The sequence below is a fragment of the Poecilia formosa genome, unplaced genomic scaffold (genome assembly GCF_000485575.1).
Source record: "Poecilia formosa unplaced genomic scaffold, Poecilia_formosa-5.1.2 Scaffold59, whole genome shotgun sequence".
In the NCBI taxonomy this organism is placed as follows: domain Eukaryota; kingdom Metazoa; phylum Chordata; class Actinopteri; order Cyprinodontiformes; family Poeciliidae; genus Poecilia; species Poecilia formosa.
The window spans coordinates 1,361,498-1,379,429 of record NW_006799998.1 but is presented as its reverse complement, the minus strand read 5'-3'; the positions used below and the strand labels follow the sequence as shown (position 1 = coordinate 1,379,429).

General features: G+C 34.9%; 1 protein-coding gene and 1 long non-coding RNA gene across 2 annotated transcripts; both read right to left on the bottom strand.

Moving 5' to 3' along the window:
* Positions 1-1,323: 1,323 nt before the first annotated feature.
* On the bottom strand, positions 1,324-4,418 carry LOC103139285 (uncharacterized). The gene is made up of 6 exons (XR_476388.2): positions 4,218-4,418; positions 2,893-2,910; positions 2,716-2,745; positions 2,463-2,510; positions 2,276-2,332; positions 1,324-2,009 (listed from the first exon to the last, which is right to left on the bottom strand). It is a non-coding gene; the product is annotated as an uncharacterized LOC103139285 (long non-coding RNA).
* A 1,307-nt stretch (positions 4,419-5,725) lies between these two features.
* Positions 5,726-14,001, bottom strand: dhdds (dehydrodolichyl diphosphate synthase). Its single transcript, XM_007553828.2, has 9 exons — positions 13,866-14,001; positions 13,528-13,608; positions 11,637-11,753; positions 11,396-11,538; positions 10,203-10,319; positions 10,011-10,112; positions 9,774-9,888; positions 7,537-7,644; positions 5,726-6,241 (listed from the first exon to the last, which is right to left on the bottom strand). The coding sequence occupies exons 2-9, from the start codon at positions 13,588-13,590 to the stop codon at positions 5,999-6,001; spliced, it is 1,008 nt and encodes a 335-aa protein (XP_007553890.1). The 5' UTR covers positions 13,591-13,608; positions 13,866-14,001; the 3' UTR covers positions 5,726-5,998.
* Between the last annotated feature and the right edge of the window lie 3,931 nt (positions 14,002-17,932).

Sequence of the window (17,932 nt, the reverse complement as noted above, 5' to 3'; positions counted from 1 at the left end):
CGTAATTTAGCCCGCTTCAAAATCAGCAAATAACAGAAAATACTCAATGAGCCACGTTTGGAAACTATATTTGCTTTAACATATTTCAGCGAAGTGTTTGCAAACAACAAACGCGTCATATTTGACCGACTTTCAAGCTTGGCTGAAGCCAGCAGAGGAATCCCGCTGAAGAAACAAAGAACATCTGCTTTATGTGGTAGCACACTGCCCCCTGCTGGTGACAAGCGACGAGAACAGGACTCAGGATTAGCAGACCACAAATCCAAAAGTGAGGAAACATCTGGGAAGCTATTTTGATTTCTAATGTATGTTATCTGCATGTAAACACACAATCTGTATTTGACAGTAACAACTGTAACTTCACTTTAGGGAATAAAACACCACATCCCAAATAGATTTTACCTCATCTATGAAAAGTGCTTGCCTTCATTTGAAACATCATTGCTATACATCAAAAATACATGTTAGCTCAAACCTAATTTCTACCATTTTTTTAGGTTTTAGATCCATCTATCCTTGTCTCTGTCCTGTTATCCTTGTAGGGTTGTGCCTACCTCCAGTAGTCTCAGGGTAGAGACATGTTATACTCTGGACAGGCGATCACAGACCAGGATACACAAGACTAACATCCATGGTTATGAATTCATAGCTAATTACAATTTAAAAAACACCAAATAACATTACAGTTATGTTAGTTCATCACAGGACATAAAGAAACATGGACTTGGGAATCTTGCAGAAAGATGGACGTGGATCCCAACCCAGAACCTTCTCGAGGTAAGACAATAATACAAACAGCGCAGCCACATCACAAAGGTTTGATAGGGGAACTCGGGTAATCCACTTTAGTAGGAATGGATATATTTCTTCTGTTTCAGTTTCTGATTTTTACTATTTGGCTTTTTAAAACCAGGAATATGGGATTATTAGTTTTCAAAAGTGTCTTCTAGTAGTTAGAGTTTTCTTCCACATTTGGTCTAATTTCTTTATGCTTTCTCCATCAGTTCAGAATTTATTTTTATTTCATCATTAAAGTAAACATCAGTAATAGAAAAAAAAATTCTGAATCAATTATTATAAATGATGGAAACATTAAATGTTTGAAAACATTTTGTAAATTCCTGTCACATGCCTGGATGAAAATATCCAGTAACATATCTGTGGTTATAACCTCATAATAATGGCGGTATATATACTTTCTCACTGCAATATTGTGAAAACTGAATATACAGTTTTAGTTGCACATCATGAAATGTAGTTCAGTTGTTTTTGTCAAATCAATTCACCTAAAATGAATAAAGTCACATCTAAGAAAACCAAACAAACATTTTAAAGTTTTTTTATTCAAGAACATTTAGATCAACCACTGAAGTCAGAAAAAAAAACCTTCCACTTCCCCTTACAGAAACATAAGTTAACAACTGTTTTTTCCCAATCTGAAGACCAGATTTACATGGTACATGTTTTGGGGATCTACCAAACGTTTGACCTAATACACTAAATTTATGTGGCATTATGACTGACTAGATCTTACGTTGACATACATCGCTTTAAATAATTTGGTAAGCAACTGTTTATTAGTCAAACATTAAAATACATGGAGATGAAAGGTAAAGTTCCTATTCTCCTGTAAGTTTTACTACATTTTAGCTGCCTTATGTTTAAAATTAGATTCAAAACCTGACTTGAAAATATCTATCCATCAGCAGTTTAAAAAAAACAAAACAAAAAAAACAAAACAAAGATTAGACAAACTAAAATGCCACGCCTACAAGATATGGACGGTAATCATTTTAAAGTTGATAAAAATAACAAAAAAATGGATATGAATGTGAAAACAAAGTCTTGTTACATTGAGTGCAAGCCCAGAACAAACCTATAAATGACATATTTGTAATATAAAACTTGGTAAAAAATACTTATTTAAAACTGTACAATCACCAAGTACACAGAGTGAGCACATCTTCAACCATTATTTATTTGGTTTCGGTGGCTTCAGCCTTTGGCTCCTGAGGAAAAACAAAACAAAAAGAAAAAAAAAGAAAAGAAAAGACAACAAGAATAAACAACTTTGTCCCACAAAACAATTAAACTCCAACTTCTGGGATGACAATAGGAATCAGTGCATGAAACTGTTAATATCTGAAGAGCAAATTAATTCAAAATAAATCTTGTGGGTCATATTAATATCTTAACCAAAAAATAACTGCATTGTATAAAGAATGTCAATCAATAATAAAATTTAGGATAGGTATTTCTCAAAACAGAAACATACCTCAGCCTTGGTGTTCCCATTCTCAGCTGGCTTGGCCTTCTTTGCTTTTGGTGCCTTCTGCAAAACAAAGTAGCAAATAAATTTACATTTACAGCAACTGTATAAAAAAAAACCCACTTTAAATTAATTGAATCAAAGACATCTTATTACTTTCTTCAATAAAACTATCTGCAATGAGATTACTTACCTTTGGAGCAGCTTTTTTCTTAGTCTCCACGGGGGCTGCCTTCGGTTTCTGAATAAGAAAAAAATAATAATTATGACTGGAAAGAAAGGCAAACTAGTTTATATAGTCAGTCGCCCTTCAGAAGGCTCCCATTATTCCATAAAAAAGCTTGTTACTATTTTGACATTACATAGAGGTGATTTTGTGCAAAAGCTTTAAAAAGTAAGTGCAAGAAAAAAAAGCGGTACAACTGCTATCCAAGATAAAATCTTACCAGTGCCAGTCGTGGGGAGGTTCTTCTTTGCTACAGACAAAAGATATATTTAAAGTTTAAATACATAAAGAAATTTTAATTCATTTAAATATGAAAACCAAAGAAAAGTCAAAAAGTTTGTCAAAAAAGAAAACAATAAAACAAACTAAAATAAAGCATAAAGTAGAAAAGACAAACCTCAGGGGGAACGGTTTGCTGTAACATAAAAAAAAAGAAGAAACAAAAGCAAAGTATTAACATTCAGACTGCAAAAACATTTAAACTCCATGAACTCCAGTTGTACATCAATTTTATTATCAGACAAAAAAAAAAAACAATCAGAGGAAACTTAAATCAAAGTGCACACAGTTAACTTGTAACGAGCTGCTGAACTTGAAAGTCACAAAGGACTTCCCGCGCATTTTTGAATTCAAACTTGGGCTGTCCTGTCACCATGACAGCGCTTTGGCGCCCTGACAGCTTCCTTTGTTTTGTATCAGTGCGCGCCTACGGACAGCTGCAGGGGGAAACTGATAAGATTACTACTTTACTAATCTTCAGCTACACAAGAAATGCAAGGAAAAACGAATCTGCAGACCAAACCACAAATTGTTTTTAACCGCGAATCTTAGTAGTTCTCATAAGTAGTTATTAACATACTATGACGATTAAATTAAATATTTTTAAGAAAACCATAAAATTTTCCATAGTTCAGATAAAAATAGCAAAACTACGTCTTTATTTGGATCAATATTTTGCTACACGTTCTTTAAAGAAAAAATTGCGTAAATTACTAATACGCATTGTCTAATATAAAGGGCGCAATTGATGATTTGCATACATTGCTGATCACATTCAACTAACAGATGAAAATTTACAACATTGTTGAATTTCTATGAAGAATAGGAGGGCAATTTAATCATTCAAAACAGATGAAAATTTATCATTTTCATTTACCCTCCCCCACTCCTTCCTCAAATTTGCAGGTTGCTAAAAGCATCTTAAAACTCAACCAACCACCCAAAATGTAAATTTGCAAAAATATATATTGACCGCTTGGATTCCTATTGTTGTGATTACGAAATAATAGCGTAACTCGACGCATGAAAAGTTGGTCTTTGGGTGCAACCTGTCAATTTTTTTTGCCCAGCCTACTGCCACAGAGAGGGAAAAAGGCAGACGATGACAGGATTTAATCAGCACAGCGCAATGTCAGAAGAGAATGTAGTCTGAGCCTGACTACAAGTAAAATCAATTATATCTACGCCGTCTGAGGTTTTAAAACCAGTTGGTGAATATTTTAGGCATTTATCGACGACCAACACTTTAATTTTCGACGACTAAGACGATACTTGAACAGGTCTCTGCTGCCCGTCCGCCATTGCTATAACGTTTGTTAGAGATGATGACGTTCCTCTGATGCAGAAAAAAATAAATGCAGCCCAACGTTAACCTCAAGACACCGTCACGAATCCTACAAGAAGACGCAAAAAAACTAAATACAATAAAAATAAAAATCCTACCTTTGCTTTTCCCATGGTATTGGCTGGAAGTCAAAAGAAAGCTGAAAAAATACAGCCGCAAAAATAAGCTTTTTTTCGAAGAGATGTCACACGTCGACCGTGCAGTCTCAGTGTAAAATGGCGAATGTATAATAGAAACGAATGTTTTTGTAGTTTATACAGTGAAATATAAGAACGAAACCGGTTTGAACCAGTTTTCTATTTCGACGTTTGTCATTGGACAGAAACGTAACACGTGGTTCCAGGGACCTCCCACTTGTTAAAGAGGCAGGAAGCGAACTGGTGAAAGTCTGACCTTCGCCTCAGGGGGGCGCTGTGCCGATGGTTTCGACTGAATTAGGGTCTTCTCAGAAAAAAATAAACGTAAAATGAAAATGGCGCTTACTACATGTTGCTGATGAATTACGGGTTTAAAAATACACTTATATTCTGCCTTTTATATTAAAACTTCATTGTATGTTATTGAGAACTTTTGACATAGACCAATACAAAAAAAAAAATGGTTTTCAAAACTTTAAAAAAACTGAAAAGTGAGGCATGTAGCCATCTCTGTGAATACAGCTGTTCTTCGTTTGAGCTATGTCTCCTCTGGGCCCAGACACTGACATTTGTAAACATTTTTCTCTGTAAAATCTGTCAAACTATTTCATTGCAGCTCCTTCTGCTTCTTGTTGCCCTTTTTGTTTGACAAACATCAGTTCCACTCTAGTCTTTCTAGTTGTCTTTTATATTACTAATTCTTAAGCATCTATCATCTTTTAAGCAATTCTGGCAATCCTTCCCATCCCTGCTGAAGAAATTTATTCATACAGCATGTTGCTGCCACCAGTTTTCCTGTGGATGTGGTATGTTCAAAGTGATGCACAGCATTTTTATAGCCAGATAAAACACTAAATTTCAGTCTCATCTGACCAGATCAATTTCTTCCACATTTCTTAGTCGTGAACTGCAGGTTGGTGGAGGGCTCAACTCTGGAGGAGCTGCAGAGATCCACATTTGCAGTTGAATTTCCCTCTGTTAGATGTTGAAAGGCTGGATTATCGTTTTATATTATCCTGCTCTACTCCTCTCCACAAGTTTAGACATGACTTGCATTTTCTTTTCTATCCACAAATATGCATTACTTTCTGTTGACAAATACACTGAAATGGTTGTAACTTGACAAAATGGGAAACAGTCCAAAAGGAATGAATACTTTTGCAAGGCATTGCAAGAGAGCGTATTTCAACCTTGCTTCATTTTTCTGAAATCCATAAAACAAATTGTAATAATATAATTACATGAAGCTGACAAAGAATGGAAAATGGCTTAAATCCTAAAATAAAATAATCAGTTTCTCATATATAGTTCTCGATTTATTGTTTGAGAATGCTGGTCAAAATATAGTTGTCTTTAAAAAAACACACTCGACAAACAACACTTTCAGCAACAAAAATACCAAACTGCATTAGGTGCTGGAGAGAACTGTGGCTTCCACTCACCTTTGACTTTTCAATCAACGACATGCATTTCACAGACAGTTTGCACAACTATTTTACTACATCTTGACCAGACATTTCCGCATGTTAGATTTTTGCAAATCTACAATCATAAATATATAATCATTAGTCTACAGCCCCATAGGGGTAAACATTGTCCTTTTGTTTTATACAACTCAGCAACAACATAAAACCACCTCCAATCGCTGTTTGCGCTTCCTTGGTCCTCGGAAGTGATTCTGGGAAAACGACTGGAGGTGTTTTACTCCTACTATACCTGTAGATTAGTTCCTTAAAACTTCCCTAGGTCAGGACGGTTTCACTGCATAAGTTAGTAAAGAAAGTGTCTCTCTTGTGCTTCAGTGCTTGCAGGAAGTCCTGAACTCGTTCTTCCCGGGCGACAGTGTAGTGTTGCAGTGCCTCTTGTCTTCTTTGGGCATCAGCTGGCTTTCCGTTCCCCTGATGCTGCAGGTGCTCTGCTATGCAGGCACAATCTGCCTCCAGCTGCTGGAGGGCCTGTTCGTCTCGATGGAGCTCTCTGGCTTTCTGCAACATATCAAAAACAAAATCCTGGATTTAGTAAAGACGTAGGATTTGCCTCAGTGACCAGTTCAAAATAATCATTTCAAACTGTCACGAGCCAAATGTCGTCATCTTTTACCTGCCTCTAGTATTATTGCAGTGTAGACAGTCTCCATGTACAAAATTAAATAGCTTGAAAATAAAACATCAAATGGGGGGGGGGAGTGATAGTTTCCACTGCAAATAAGCAAGTTACATACTTTTTTCTAAAAAACATTCAGGAATTAGAAAGGTCTCAATATGCATTTCAAGATAGTCTGATAACAGATTACCCTCCTATTTAGCACCACAAAGTTGTTTAAGTCAGTTTCATCACCTTTTTACAATGTAAAATATGCAAATAGAACATTTCAACATCACTTTTTATTATAAATTTAAGGTGCCTGTCATTTTGGTTATAATTCAGATGCGACAATATGTTAGAAAATCGCAATCGTGTTTGCAAAGCCCCTTTTCAATGAGTCTAAGAATATACTGCATGATGGTATAAACATCTCTTGAAAATGAGACCTCAAGCCTTGAGTCTGTATAAATAAAGATTACAAAAGAATAATTAAAAGCGCAGGGTCAGGTGTTATATATATTAAAACAAGGTATTCAACACACGAGTTAAACTACCAGTCAGATGGTTATTCCACCACAGCAGATTTATGGATAGAGAACTTACTAGGAACCTCTAGCATTCTGTGTGATGTTGCTCTCATATAAATACATATGAGCACATAAACTCATGAGTATTAGACAGCTGTTTTTATTTTAAACAAACTCTCTAACCACATTGCTGCATTCAGCCACAAGCTGACAACAAAGATCATTCCATCCATCCAACAAAGTGGGGAGTCAGATGCAAATCCTGAATCCTGATGCTCTGGTGAATATTTGAGTGAAAACCCAAAGCAGTAATGAAAGTGGTGAAAAGAACCATAAATGACCAACACCTAGAAATACGGCAAGTGGTTACCAAGGGGACTGAACACAAGCTGGAAGACTGTCATTGATGAGAGAGGAGTCGGTCTGACTTATTGAACTCTCCATCTGCTTAGGCACCAAGTGATGTGACAGGTATTGTTCCACCTCCACTATCTGACACTTGGCAATAGTACTTCATCAACATCACCCGGGGCAGACGGGTGTTAATATGCTTTAACAGAAATTCTGTAATACCAAAATGTCCCTGTTCTTTCTCTTCCTGCAAACTCGTTTCAGAGCCACATTTCTCATCAAGTCAAAAACAAATTGTGTGCAACATGAGGAATTACCTGGATGGATTTATGATTTAATTGGTACTGGACTATAGCTTCACACAGGTTCCAGAAGGAGTATTCTGGCCACAGAACCGACTGAAACACAAGGCAGGAATGGGATGTCTGGAGAGAAGGGAAACATAAAAACGAAGGTAATTCATTTAAATTGTTCATCAACTGATGCTTTCTCAGTTTCAAAAGTTATATTGTTTGGCGTTTGGTATGAAACCTAAGCTTGCTTGCAGCATTAAACTGAAATGAATGCTTTCAATACAGCACAGAAAGCATTCACTGTTGCTATCTAAAGATGTTGAGTAACATTCCTTAAACTGCTTTCCTGGGTGATTTTCCAGGTTATATTTAAAGAGTAGTTAAAAAAAAAATCAGTTTCAGTTGAATGCGTTTCAAATGTTTCTAGCGTTAAATAAGGCAACTAATTTACATCTTCAGAAATAATAAAGCCTAAACCTCTTACCTGAACATAGTAAATATTTTTAAAACATACTGCACCATTGCTGTATGGGTTTTGATTTCACTAAGAGCTTTTGAAGATCATCTGAACTGCTCTATGTTTAGGGTGTAATGATTACAAAACAACTTAAATGACTGAAGAGATTTTAATTTATTGTGGATTTTCTCAAATCAATGCAGAATTATACTTAGGAGCTCAAAATAACATTCCTGCTCTTTATCACCATGTTAATACAAACCCTCTAATATTTGTCACCTGAATAACACATTCTGAAGCCACCAAACAACAAAGCCCCATTTAAAATGTGTTTAGACCAGATCATTTGTAATTGTTTATTGAACTACCCAATTGTGTCCAAGTTTTAGACATTGATTTAACTGTTATTATCAATTAAACTGTTATTCTCAATTAAAAGAAATTGACAAGAATCATTAGTAACAATTCAGGAACCACCAAGGTTCAATATCATAAACTAGAAAAAGCTTCAACACAAGTGTATCTGCACACCACGAGGCGATTTTATCATCTCAATGGAAACAAATCGACTAAGCAGTTAGAACCTTCTCCAAAAACAAAATCTTTATATAGGACTGGAATTTTGCAGCTGGCTAAATGAACAAGGCATATGTCTTCAAAACAAAGGTTTAATTGTAAGATGAGACAGAGATTAATCTGTTTGCCCGAAATGACAAGAAATCTATTTGGAGGAGTCGAAATAAGACTTTAAGACCTGAGGACATTCTACCAACTGTGAAGAAGGGAGGTGTTAGCATCATGCTACAGGGCTGTTTTGAATAAAAAGAACCTGGACTACCATTAAATTGTTCAAGTTTGTCTCATAAAAATGTTTCCAAAATGTGTTTAAGAATGGATTTAAAAAAAAAAAAGGAAGCTACAATTAAGTTTATGGAATATTCTTCTCAAAACAAATGAAAGTTTCTGGACGATGTCTAAAAGCTGGTGTTGTTCCTGGAACCCAAACAAGAGTTTTTCCTGATGGCTACTAGAAGCATTAGGTTGAGGTACAACTTACAGAAGGACTTTTAAGTAAATTTTAGTGGATGTTATGCAATATGCATATCATAGACATTTTTAATTTTGTCCGTTGAGGTTAAAGAAAGTTCGCAATATATTCAAATTTGTTTAATTCTAGTTTTTTTTAAATTCCATGTAGTTGTATAATCACCCTAAAATGGTTCAGATATGTGTTTAAATCCAAAATAAAATAACTATGCCCATGATGACTTCTCACCGGCACCAAATGTTATACAAATGTTTTAATTTTAGCTCTTTAAAAAATAGTAGGTCTGATTCAGAACGCAACAGCCGCTTCATGTTGTATTTTGTTTGCCTGTGAAGACAGGTTTTCAGCTACAGAACCTGAAATACATGCCTAACTGCTGGTTACAACTTTCTCACTCAGCAGCACCAATAAACAGTACAGTTTTTTGTTAAGTTTGTTAACTGCTGGTTACAACTTTCTCACTCAGCAGCACCAATAAACAGTACAGTTTTTTGTTAAGTTTGTTAACAAAAAAGTTTTTTGTTAAGTTTGTTAAGTTTTGTTAAGTTTTTTGTTAAGTTTGTTAAGGCTGTTCTTCATTTTTTTTTCTTTTCTTTAATTATATAAAGCACTTTGAAATGCCTTGCTGCCGAAATTTGCTATGCAAATAAAATTTGATTGATTGATTGATTGATTGATTAAATTACGTCATGTCATTTCAGGTGTCTTGCGTAATTTCTAAAAACCCATAGAATACTGATCACTTTTGTCCCATACCTGCCACAGGAGGAAGTCGCTGAGGCGCACCTCTCCTGAGGTGCGGATGAGCAAATCGGGATTGGGAGAGTTACTGCTGTACAGGCACTCGCTTAGCAACGCCTCCGAAACATCGCTGAGTATGACAGAAACAAAAGCAGCTTGTTAAAGCCACAGCTTCGTGGATTATCTTTCCAAATGCTATTAAACATGTAGTATTGACAAGATTAACCCACAAGTGTCTGGTGCATTGCTCACCTTGCTTTGATCAGGCCCTGCTCCACTCCCCAAGCCATTTCCCTGACCGCATTGGTGATTTCATATCTTGACGTATATGCAAAGCACACGTTGAGAAAACATCTGGAAAACAAAAGTGTCATTTGTCAAAGTCATTTATAGCATTTTAACAAAGTGTTATTTAATAATAAAGTAGAAATAGTTGAGGCATACTTATTGTGGTTCTTTGTCATTACCACAGCTTTGGCAATAACTTCTTGAAGGTCTAACGGCAGCATATTCAAGTCACCCAGCACCCGGATACAAACACCGTGTTTTTCCAGATTTTCCCTGGAAGACAAAAAGAGGCATTGAGAGGAGAGAAAGATACAAAAAAAAAAAGGAAGCAAGAAGATTAAAACAAAGAGCAGAAATGGCTGGCTGGATATCACAGTCACATGTCGCGTGTGAAAAGCTGGTTAATTTTATGTAGGTATTTTTTAAAATGCTGATAAAATTATTATAAAAATGAACAATGTCAGAGAAAGGGTACATCAGCATAATGTAAAAAAATACATCAGATGTCTTAAAACTTTTCAACCTACAAGCCCCTCTAAACACACGCCAGTGGGTCTAGGAAATATTAATCAATTTACAATGCAAATAGTAGTTTGCACCAAAACTATTAGCAACATATTTTCAGTTCCAACCATTAAATAATTATAATTAAAAAAGAAAGAATAGAAATTTTCCACACACCATAATGGGTGTATTTCCAATTTTATTGTCATAAGACTGCAGTCAAAATATCAAATATTGTTTTTAATTTCTCCAATTGCTAATTGAACTAATTTCTAAAACGATACTCATGTTCTGCTGAACAAATGCAAAGATCTTTAAGAAAAACATCTAAGCTGATAAAAAAATGAACAAATGAATACATTTAACAAGAATCATAGAAGTGAATAAAAAGGTCTGCTTTTTGAAAGAGTGAGAAATATGAAAAATGAACCATCTATAGTGACTAAAGGCTAGAAAAATGGTCAAACCCTCATTCTGGCATTTGGCAACAACGTGAGAGTCAATATCTGTGAATGGCAACAACAGCCCCCATGTTCAGTCAAGCTATATTTGTCTTGGTCATCCTGACATTAGTCCTCAGCTTGTGAAACACCCACAGCAGGAGTGAGTTCTGGCTTCAGAGAAACACGTTTTTATCCAAATCCATTTCAGCGCTTAGAATTTCATTTAATTTAACCCAGTTTATTTTGGCTGAGAGCATTACAATACACACACAGCAGAAAAATCTTTGGTTGAAAAGACACACTACTGATCTAAGTGTATTTTGAGGAAGCTGTGAATCATATGATGTCCTAATGTCACTCTGTCACTAACAGCACGGTGGAAATGTTTCGTTTTCATCTCACTGTTCTTCCAACAGCCTCTCGAACTTCTGTCTGGCCAGATCCAGCAGCCCATCCACCTCCTCTTTAGAGCGTTTGAAGTTCTCGATGCTGAAGGCGTACACCGTCACTTCTGGGATGTTGAGGTGTTTGCACCAACGTAAGGTCTGGTTCAGAAAATAACTGGCAATGAGTAAAACTTGCATGAACAATTTAAATATGTGCTGACGCAATGTGCGTTCTGAAATAAACTACAAAAACCCACCTCTGCCAGCTTGTTGAATCCCTGCATATGGCCATCGTGGCGTTCCAGCTTTTTCTTAAGTGCAAAACGTCGATTACCGTCCATAATGAAGGCCACGTGTTTGGGCATTGGTCCTGCCTGGGGAACACAACGAGGAACAGTGGAATCATTTTAACGTTGCTATTTTATTCACATTGCCGTAGAAAATAAGCCAATTTCCCCAGGAACATTTCATGTGGACCAAGTGTCTATTCATGGCCTAATATGATTTTTTTTTTTCTTTTTTTTTTTTGAGTTAATTGCCTGACACTTGCAAAAATCAGTATCTAATTTGGCAAAAATATGAACTGACTGAACTGGAAGTTATTTTTCTTTGTTGACCCAAAAACATGAAACAAAACTAAACTTTTAATCCAATGTCACAAAGTTCAATAAGAGTTCCTTCTTAGATATCTTAGAATCTTAAAAAAGAAAAGGAAAAAAACGGTCCCAGAGATATTTAGACATTTGGATGAACCAATCCTTTCATTTCAGTAATGCTCTGAGGTTGAGGGTCTGTTCTAACTATGACAGAAATATCTGTTGTTGTTTTTTTAAACAGATATTGCACAAAGTTCAAAAGGTCCTTAGGGATAGGTCTTGCAGAATGTGTTACTGGAGCAAAGGCAAACTATACGAGCCTGCATAGTATTGCAATATGTGAAATGGCTAATTGGTTAAAAAAAAAAGGAAATTAAGCAAACACAAACGGTTTTCATAAAGAAAAAGCAAAACTAAAAATGAATAAATTTTAAAAAAGACATCTTCAATTCACCTTATTATATTCTATTATTGAAATATATATTTAAGTTAATAGCATTGCACCACCCATGGTGGCAGCATGTTGGGGTAACTCTGCTATGTTAGTTTTGATTTGTTCTTTTTGTCGTTGCATGTTTGAACAATTATTCCCTTTGATTTTGGATACTGTGCAGCATGAAATGTTCTTTTAATACTCTTTTCTTTTTATCTCTAGACAGTTGTTATAATGGCAACAGGATATTCATTTTACAACTGATGCTGCTGATTGGCACAACACTTGAACTATGACCCCAAATTCCTAAAGATTCCTATAATAGAGGCTTCATGGATGTAGGGCAGAACCAAAAAGCAGAGAGAAAAGGGGGAAAACAGGGAAAAGAAACTATTTTAACCATACTCTTAGTAGTGACCAAAGTATTTAGAATTGTTGAATGAAATAGTTTTAAATCTTTCCTACATTATTTATGATGTGCCCTGGACATTACCAGGCTATTACTACAAGTGTTTTCATACTTCAGTCAGGGTTACACATATTTGCTGTTGCCATTTTATGGATCAGAGAGAGAATACCATAGCAACTAATTGGTTTAAATTACTGACTTTTCCTTGGACTGACAAAAGCACATTTTGTGTAAAAACAAACGTGTCATTGTAAAGATACCAAAAGATTAAATTACATCTCTTCCCTAAAGCTGTACTAGCAGTAGTCATGGTCTGCACATGTTTTGTAACTTAAAATCATTCAAAGTGTCTCATGTTCAAAAGAGAATTGCAAAATTAAAAATGTATGGAGTTTTTTTCCCCCTATAAACTTTATTCAATGTTAATTCTGGAGTAAATACTGGACAGTTAGATCAATTATTTCTATTCTAGATTACCAAACTTGTATGTGAATCATGACATTTCTAGCTTCAACAAAGTAAAACAACATAACGCGAGACGTTTTCCAAAATTCATTAGGGATTATATACATCTTCAGGGATCCCTAAAGGACTGTGTAATCTTTTAGAATAAAGCAAGTAGGTTATGCTTACTTTATTCAAAAAAATTAAAAACGAGAAAAATGTGTGAGAGTTACAATCATAGACTGAGCAGATGCACACACACTTACCATGAGGATATTAGCAGAAATCTTTTCAAGGAGATTTAATTCACCTTCTCGTATCCACGACATTTTTAGGTTTCAAACGATCTGAAAATTTAAATATAAAAACATTTTCAACAATTAATGAATCAACAAAATATAATCCGCTCAATCTGCTAAAAATACGTCACTAAGGAACCGTATATAGGAACCAAATTTACTGTGATATTATATTTCATATGCAGACACTGATTTGATTTCAGACCGTCAACTGCCAGCCAAGCTCCGGGGAGATGCAATGATTTGAGCTGCACAGGGGCTAAAAAAAGCACAAATACAGACTATATCCTTCAGAAAGCACTCACCGTTAGTGGAGACACCTTCTTTCATTCAAACATCCGAAGCACAAGTTGTTCTTTTGCCAAAGCTGCGGCCGTTTCCTCACATTTCTCAGCTCAGCCTCCAACTCACAAGCTCTTACGATGACGACCACTTCCGCACTGAAGTTCAATGACGACTTCCTGTCACGCGGTAGGAGATTTTCAGAATATGGGCATGGACCCAGTAAGCACGTGACTTTTGTGGGGGTGAAAAAAAGATGAGCGAAAAGACAGACTAGTCGGAATAAAACATAATGAGCAAAAAAACGACACGGGTGAAAATTGAACTTGAAAATTTTGACTACCATAAGATGAAAAAGGTTTTCCTCCAACGTAGCACTTCTTTTTAGGCACGATTTTTTTTATTTAACATTTAACAATATTAAATTAAATAAAAGAGCAGGAATGTGAAATTTCACATTAACCACCCTCATTTGACAATATCGCGGTGGTTATTTTTGACTGGAACTTCCGGGTGTAGTCAGTATTACACTTAAAGGGAGATAAATAAACAAAGTTAAGGCGGAAATTTTGTCTGACAAAAGATGCAATAAACACATTTGTTGAGTGATTAGAGTTACAAAAATAAATTATCCAAAGATTAAAAAGCAATAACTCGTTAATAAGCATTTTTTTTGTAATGTCTACATTAAATTGTCTCAAATATATCACCATGTTAATGTTTGCTATACAGTGATTATGCGTAATTAAAAAGTTGAGAGTTGTTTTTGTTAAAGCATTGACAATAGAGAAAATATTAAATAAAAAAAAGACTTTCCCCTAATGAACTCTCACTTTTAGTGACCAGGCAGAGATTTGTGAATTTCACTTAAACAGCACTTTATTAATTCTTGCAAGCAGACATATGAGATCAGCTCAGTGTCTGTTCAATCTACCTCTTGTTACTAGACCTTCTACCTACTTTTCTGAGTCTTATCACTAAGGTTTCTCAGAGGGAGTCTGAGAACTAACATTTCTGATACAGTTAATCAGTGTTGTAACTTTTAATTGGGCTGACCTAACCTTGAACGTAGAATAGTGCTCCATCCTTCCAAAAGATGAAAATACTATGGGTACTGGATGCAGTTCTATTGCACAGTGCTTTGTGGAATAAAGAATCATCAATGATCTTGGTGATGATACATAAAATTTGTTATAAAATTCTGCCAGAACAATTAACAAAATCAAGTCAGCACAATGAAGCTGATTCTTTGCACCTATAAAATAGTTGCTTTCTTTTGTCATGGAATTTGGTAGGTGGCAAATCCTCAGCTTCTTCAACTAATTTAGTTATGTCAACATCCTTGGCTGTCTTCCTCCCCAGCTCCATCATCATTCATCTAGTATTTCCCAATCCTTTTTTAAAGAGAAACGTCTATGCACTGGCATCCTCATTTGACCTAAACAAACTCCACTTTGCTATCATTTACTGCACTGCAGCCTTAAAAAAAATAACACTATTAATTAAAACATAGATCAACTAATCAGCATAAACTATTATTTTGGTTGCAAAGATTGTAAGTAGCAATTAAGTACTGTAGAAATATTTTTAAAATGAGAGCAATTGATGATAATACTAGACAGATAATTCACTGTAATTTTCTTCTAAGATAAAAACCAAAACGTTAAAACTTAAATTATTCTACTTTTTGTTATTATTTGATGTTATTACTTTCTACACGTGAGGATCTCATATTGTAGATATGTATTTTCTGTCAGACTGACTGCCCACCAGCTGTTTTTGGTAAGCTTAGACTTGTTGGCCAGTAGGGGGCAGTTTACGCTGAACTCTATTAAGTTACTTGCAAACAAACGTGTTGTCAACACCCAGATAGATGGTTGAATCCTGAATAATTTTTCAAAGCTAAATATATTTAAATTTTACAATACACATTTTAAAATTTAGAAATCTTATATAAAGTTCTTGTATAAAGTAACAACATTATTTACAATTTAAAGTTGGGTTAATTTAATTTACATTATTGGTTTTATTGGTTTCATCTGACAGACTTCAAAGTAATCTGAAAACTTAAATGTGACTAACAGAAATGTTTTATCTAGTGTGACAGTCAGTTGCCTGTTTTTTTATGCACATTTATACTGACTGTTTATGTTCACAGTGACTCAAAATTATCATGGCATGAAATTTTCACAACTCTTTCTCAGAATCATAACTAAGATATTCAAAAATGGATTGAGGTCTAAATCAAATAAGCAACTTTAAATTCTTTTAATGTGTGTTGTGAAGTTAATTTGTAGTTCAAGACTACTTGCAGTATATTTTGCTTGAATGACAACAGATTTTATTTATTTTTTTGACATTTAAGGGTTTACTAAATATGTTAATTGTTTTGTTCACTAAAAAAGTCAAGCTAGATACAGAGTACAGGTCTTGAGCAGAGGTGTATAGAAACCATTTACATTTACTTCAGGGACTTAAAAAAACATTTAGAAGTTTTATAATACTATATTTTTATTTGAGAAATATGATTATGATGTATTACTACTCCCACTTGAGTGACATTTCCAGATATTCAACCCACTGCAAGCATCTTCACTGAATAAAGAACAAACACATTTTGACCAAAAATGCACCTGATGCAGATACACACCCGCAGTTTTGAAAAAAAATGTGACCTGTACAAAACCTCTGTTGTTCTAATGGTTTTCTCTCTCTCTGCTGAGTCTTTTGTATCATTATCTATATATTTAGTATTAGTTTCACAAGTTTTATGAGGAAAAAAATATATATTTGGAAAATTGTTTATTTTTTTAAAGTTTTGTAATATATTCTTTACTTGTATTAATTTAAAATGTCTATATTTTACAATTATTGCAAAAAATTTACCCACAATAAAACCCAACAACATTTTCAATAACATTTTCTTTCTGATTTGAGGAGAATCTTCTTTTGTCTTCTTGCTGTATGGCTGCCAGACACAGGTGTCTTGAACTGTTCATTGAGAGACAGGCACTGTACTCAGGTGATTTCCATTACACCAGTGTTTCTCAATTCTGGTCCTCAGGCCCCCGTGCCCTGCATGTTTTAGGTGTTTCCCTTCTTTCACACATCTGGATTGAATATGTGGGTGACTAACAGGCTTCTGCAGTACTTGATGGTCATGCAATTGTTTGAATCAGCTGTTCTGGTATAGAGGCACATCTAAAACATGCAGAGCAGGGGGGCCTGAGGACTGGAAATGAGAAGCACTGCATTACACTCACTGTGTGACTTGGCTGGACCTCTGCTGAATTATGTCAGTTACTTTAAAGGGAGTGAATAATTATGGAATCATTTGAGTTATGTTATTTTTTTCTTATTCAATTGCCCTTATGTATAAATCAAGTAAGTAAATTAATTTACTTAAACATTGAAGGGTTTTATGGTATCTTTTTTTCTGTCAAGAAAAGCTGATTTGTAAAAGCAATAAAGTGGGTAAAGCACCCAAGGGGGTGAATAATTTCAAAATATGCATATATGTGCATGAAAGGCAACATATTATTTACAAGAAGTGGTAAAACTTCTTGTAAAGAAGTTCTGTTATATGCTATTATATGCTGTTATATATTGCATATATAACAGCAATATATGCAGCATATAGCAGCATAAAACAACTGTCATATGCTGTTATATAATACCATATAACAGCAGGAATGTATGATTGTTACCCAAGCTGCACTTATTTTCAAGGAACTTTTATTTACTTTAGATAAAGTTGTAAAAGAAAAGTGATACAAGCAAAATGAACATAAAACATGAAATAGTGTATTCATACAAAGGTGGTCTGGACAGATTTCTCGTTTAGCATATATGAATATTACTTTGTATGCGTAATTTATATTATTATCCATCATAATGGTGGTAATTGGAATGGTGATGTTATTAAAGATGGTAGTTGGCATGAAAGTTTGAGAAATGCTGGTCTCAGTCTGACAGTGATTAGCATACCTGCAGTGCAGTTCCTCCTTCAGCCTCTGGGGTGTGACAGCAGGTTTATCATCAATTCGCTTGCACTTTTTTTAATGGCACTGAAGAAGTTTTGGATCTTTGG

Coding starts and splice junctions, on each gene's coding strand:
- dhdds (XM_007553828.2), bottom strand. CDS start 13,590: ATGTCGTGGATACGAGAAGGTGAATTAAATCTCCTTGAAAAGATTTCT. Junction 11,539..11,636: donor GATTCAACAAGCTGGCAGAG/GTGGGTTTTTGT, acceptor TTTCTGAACCAG/ACCTTACGTTGGTGCAAACA. Junction 10,113..10,202: donor ATGACAAAGAACCACAATAA/GTATGCCTCAAC, acceptor TTTGTTTTCCAG/ATGTTTTCTCAACGTGTGCT.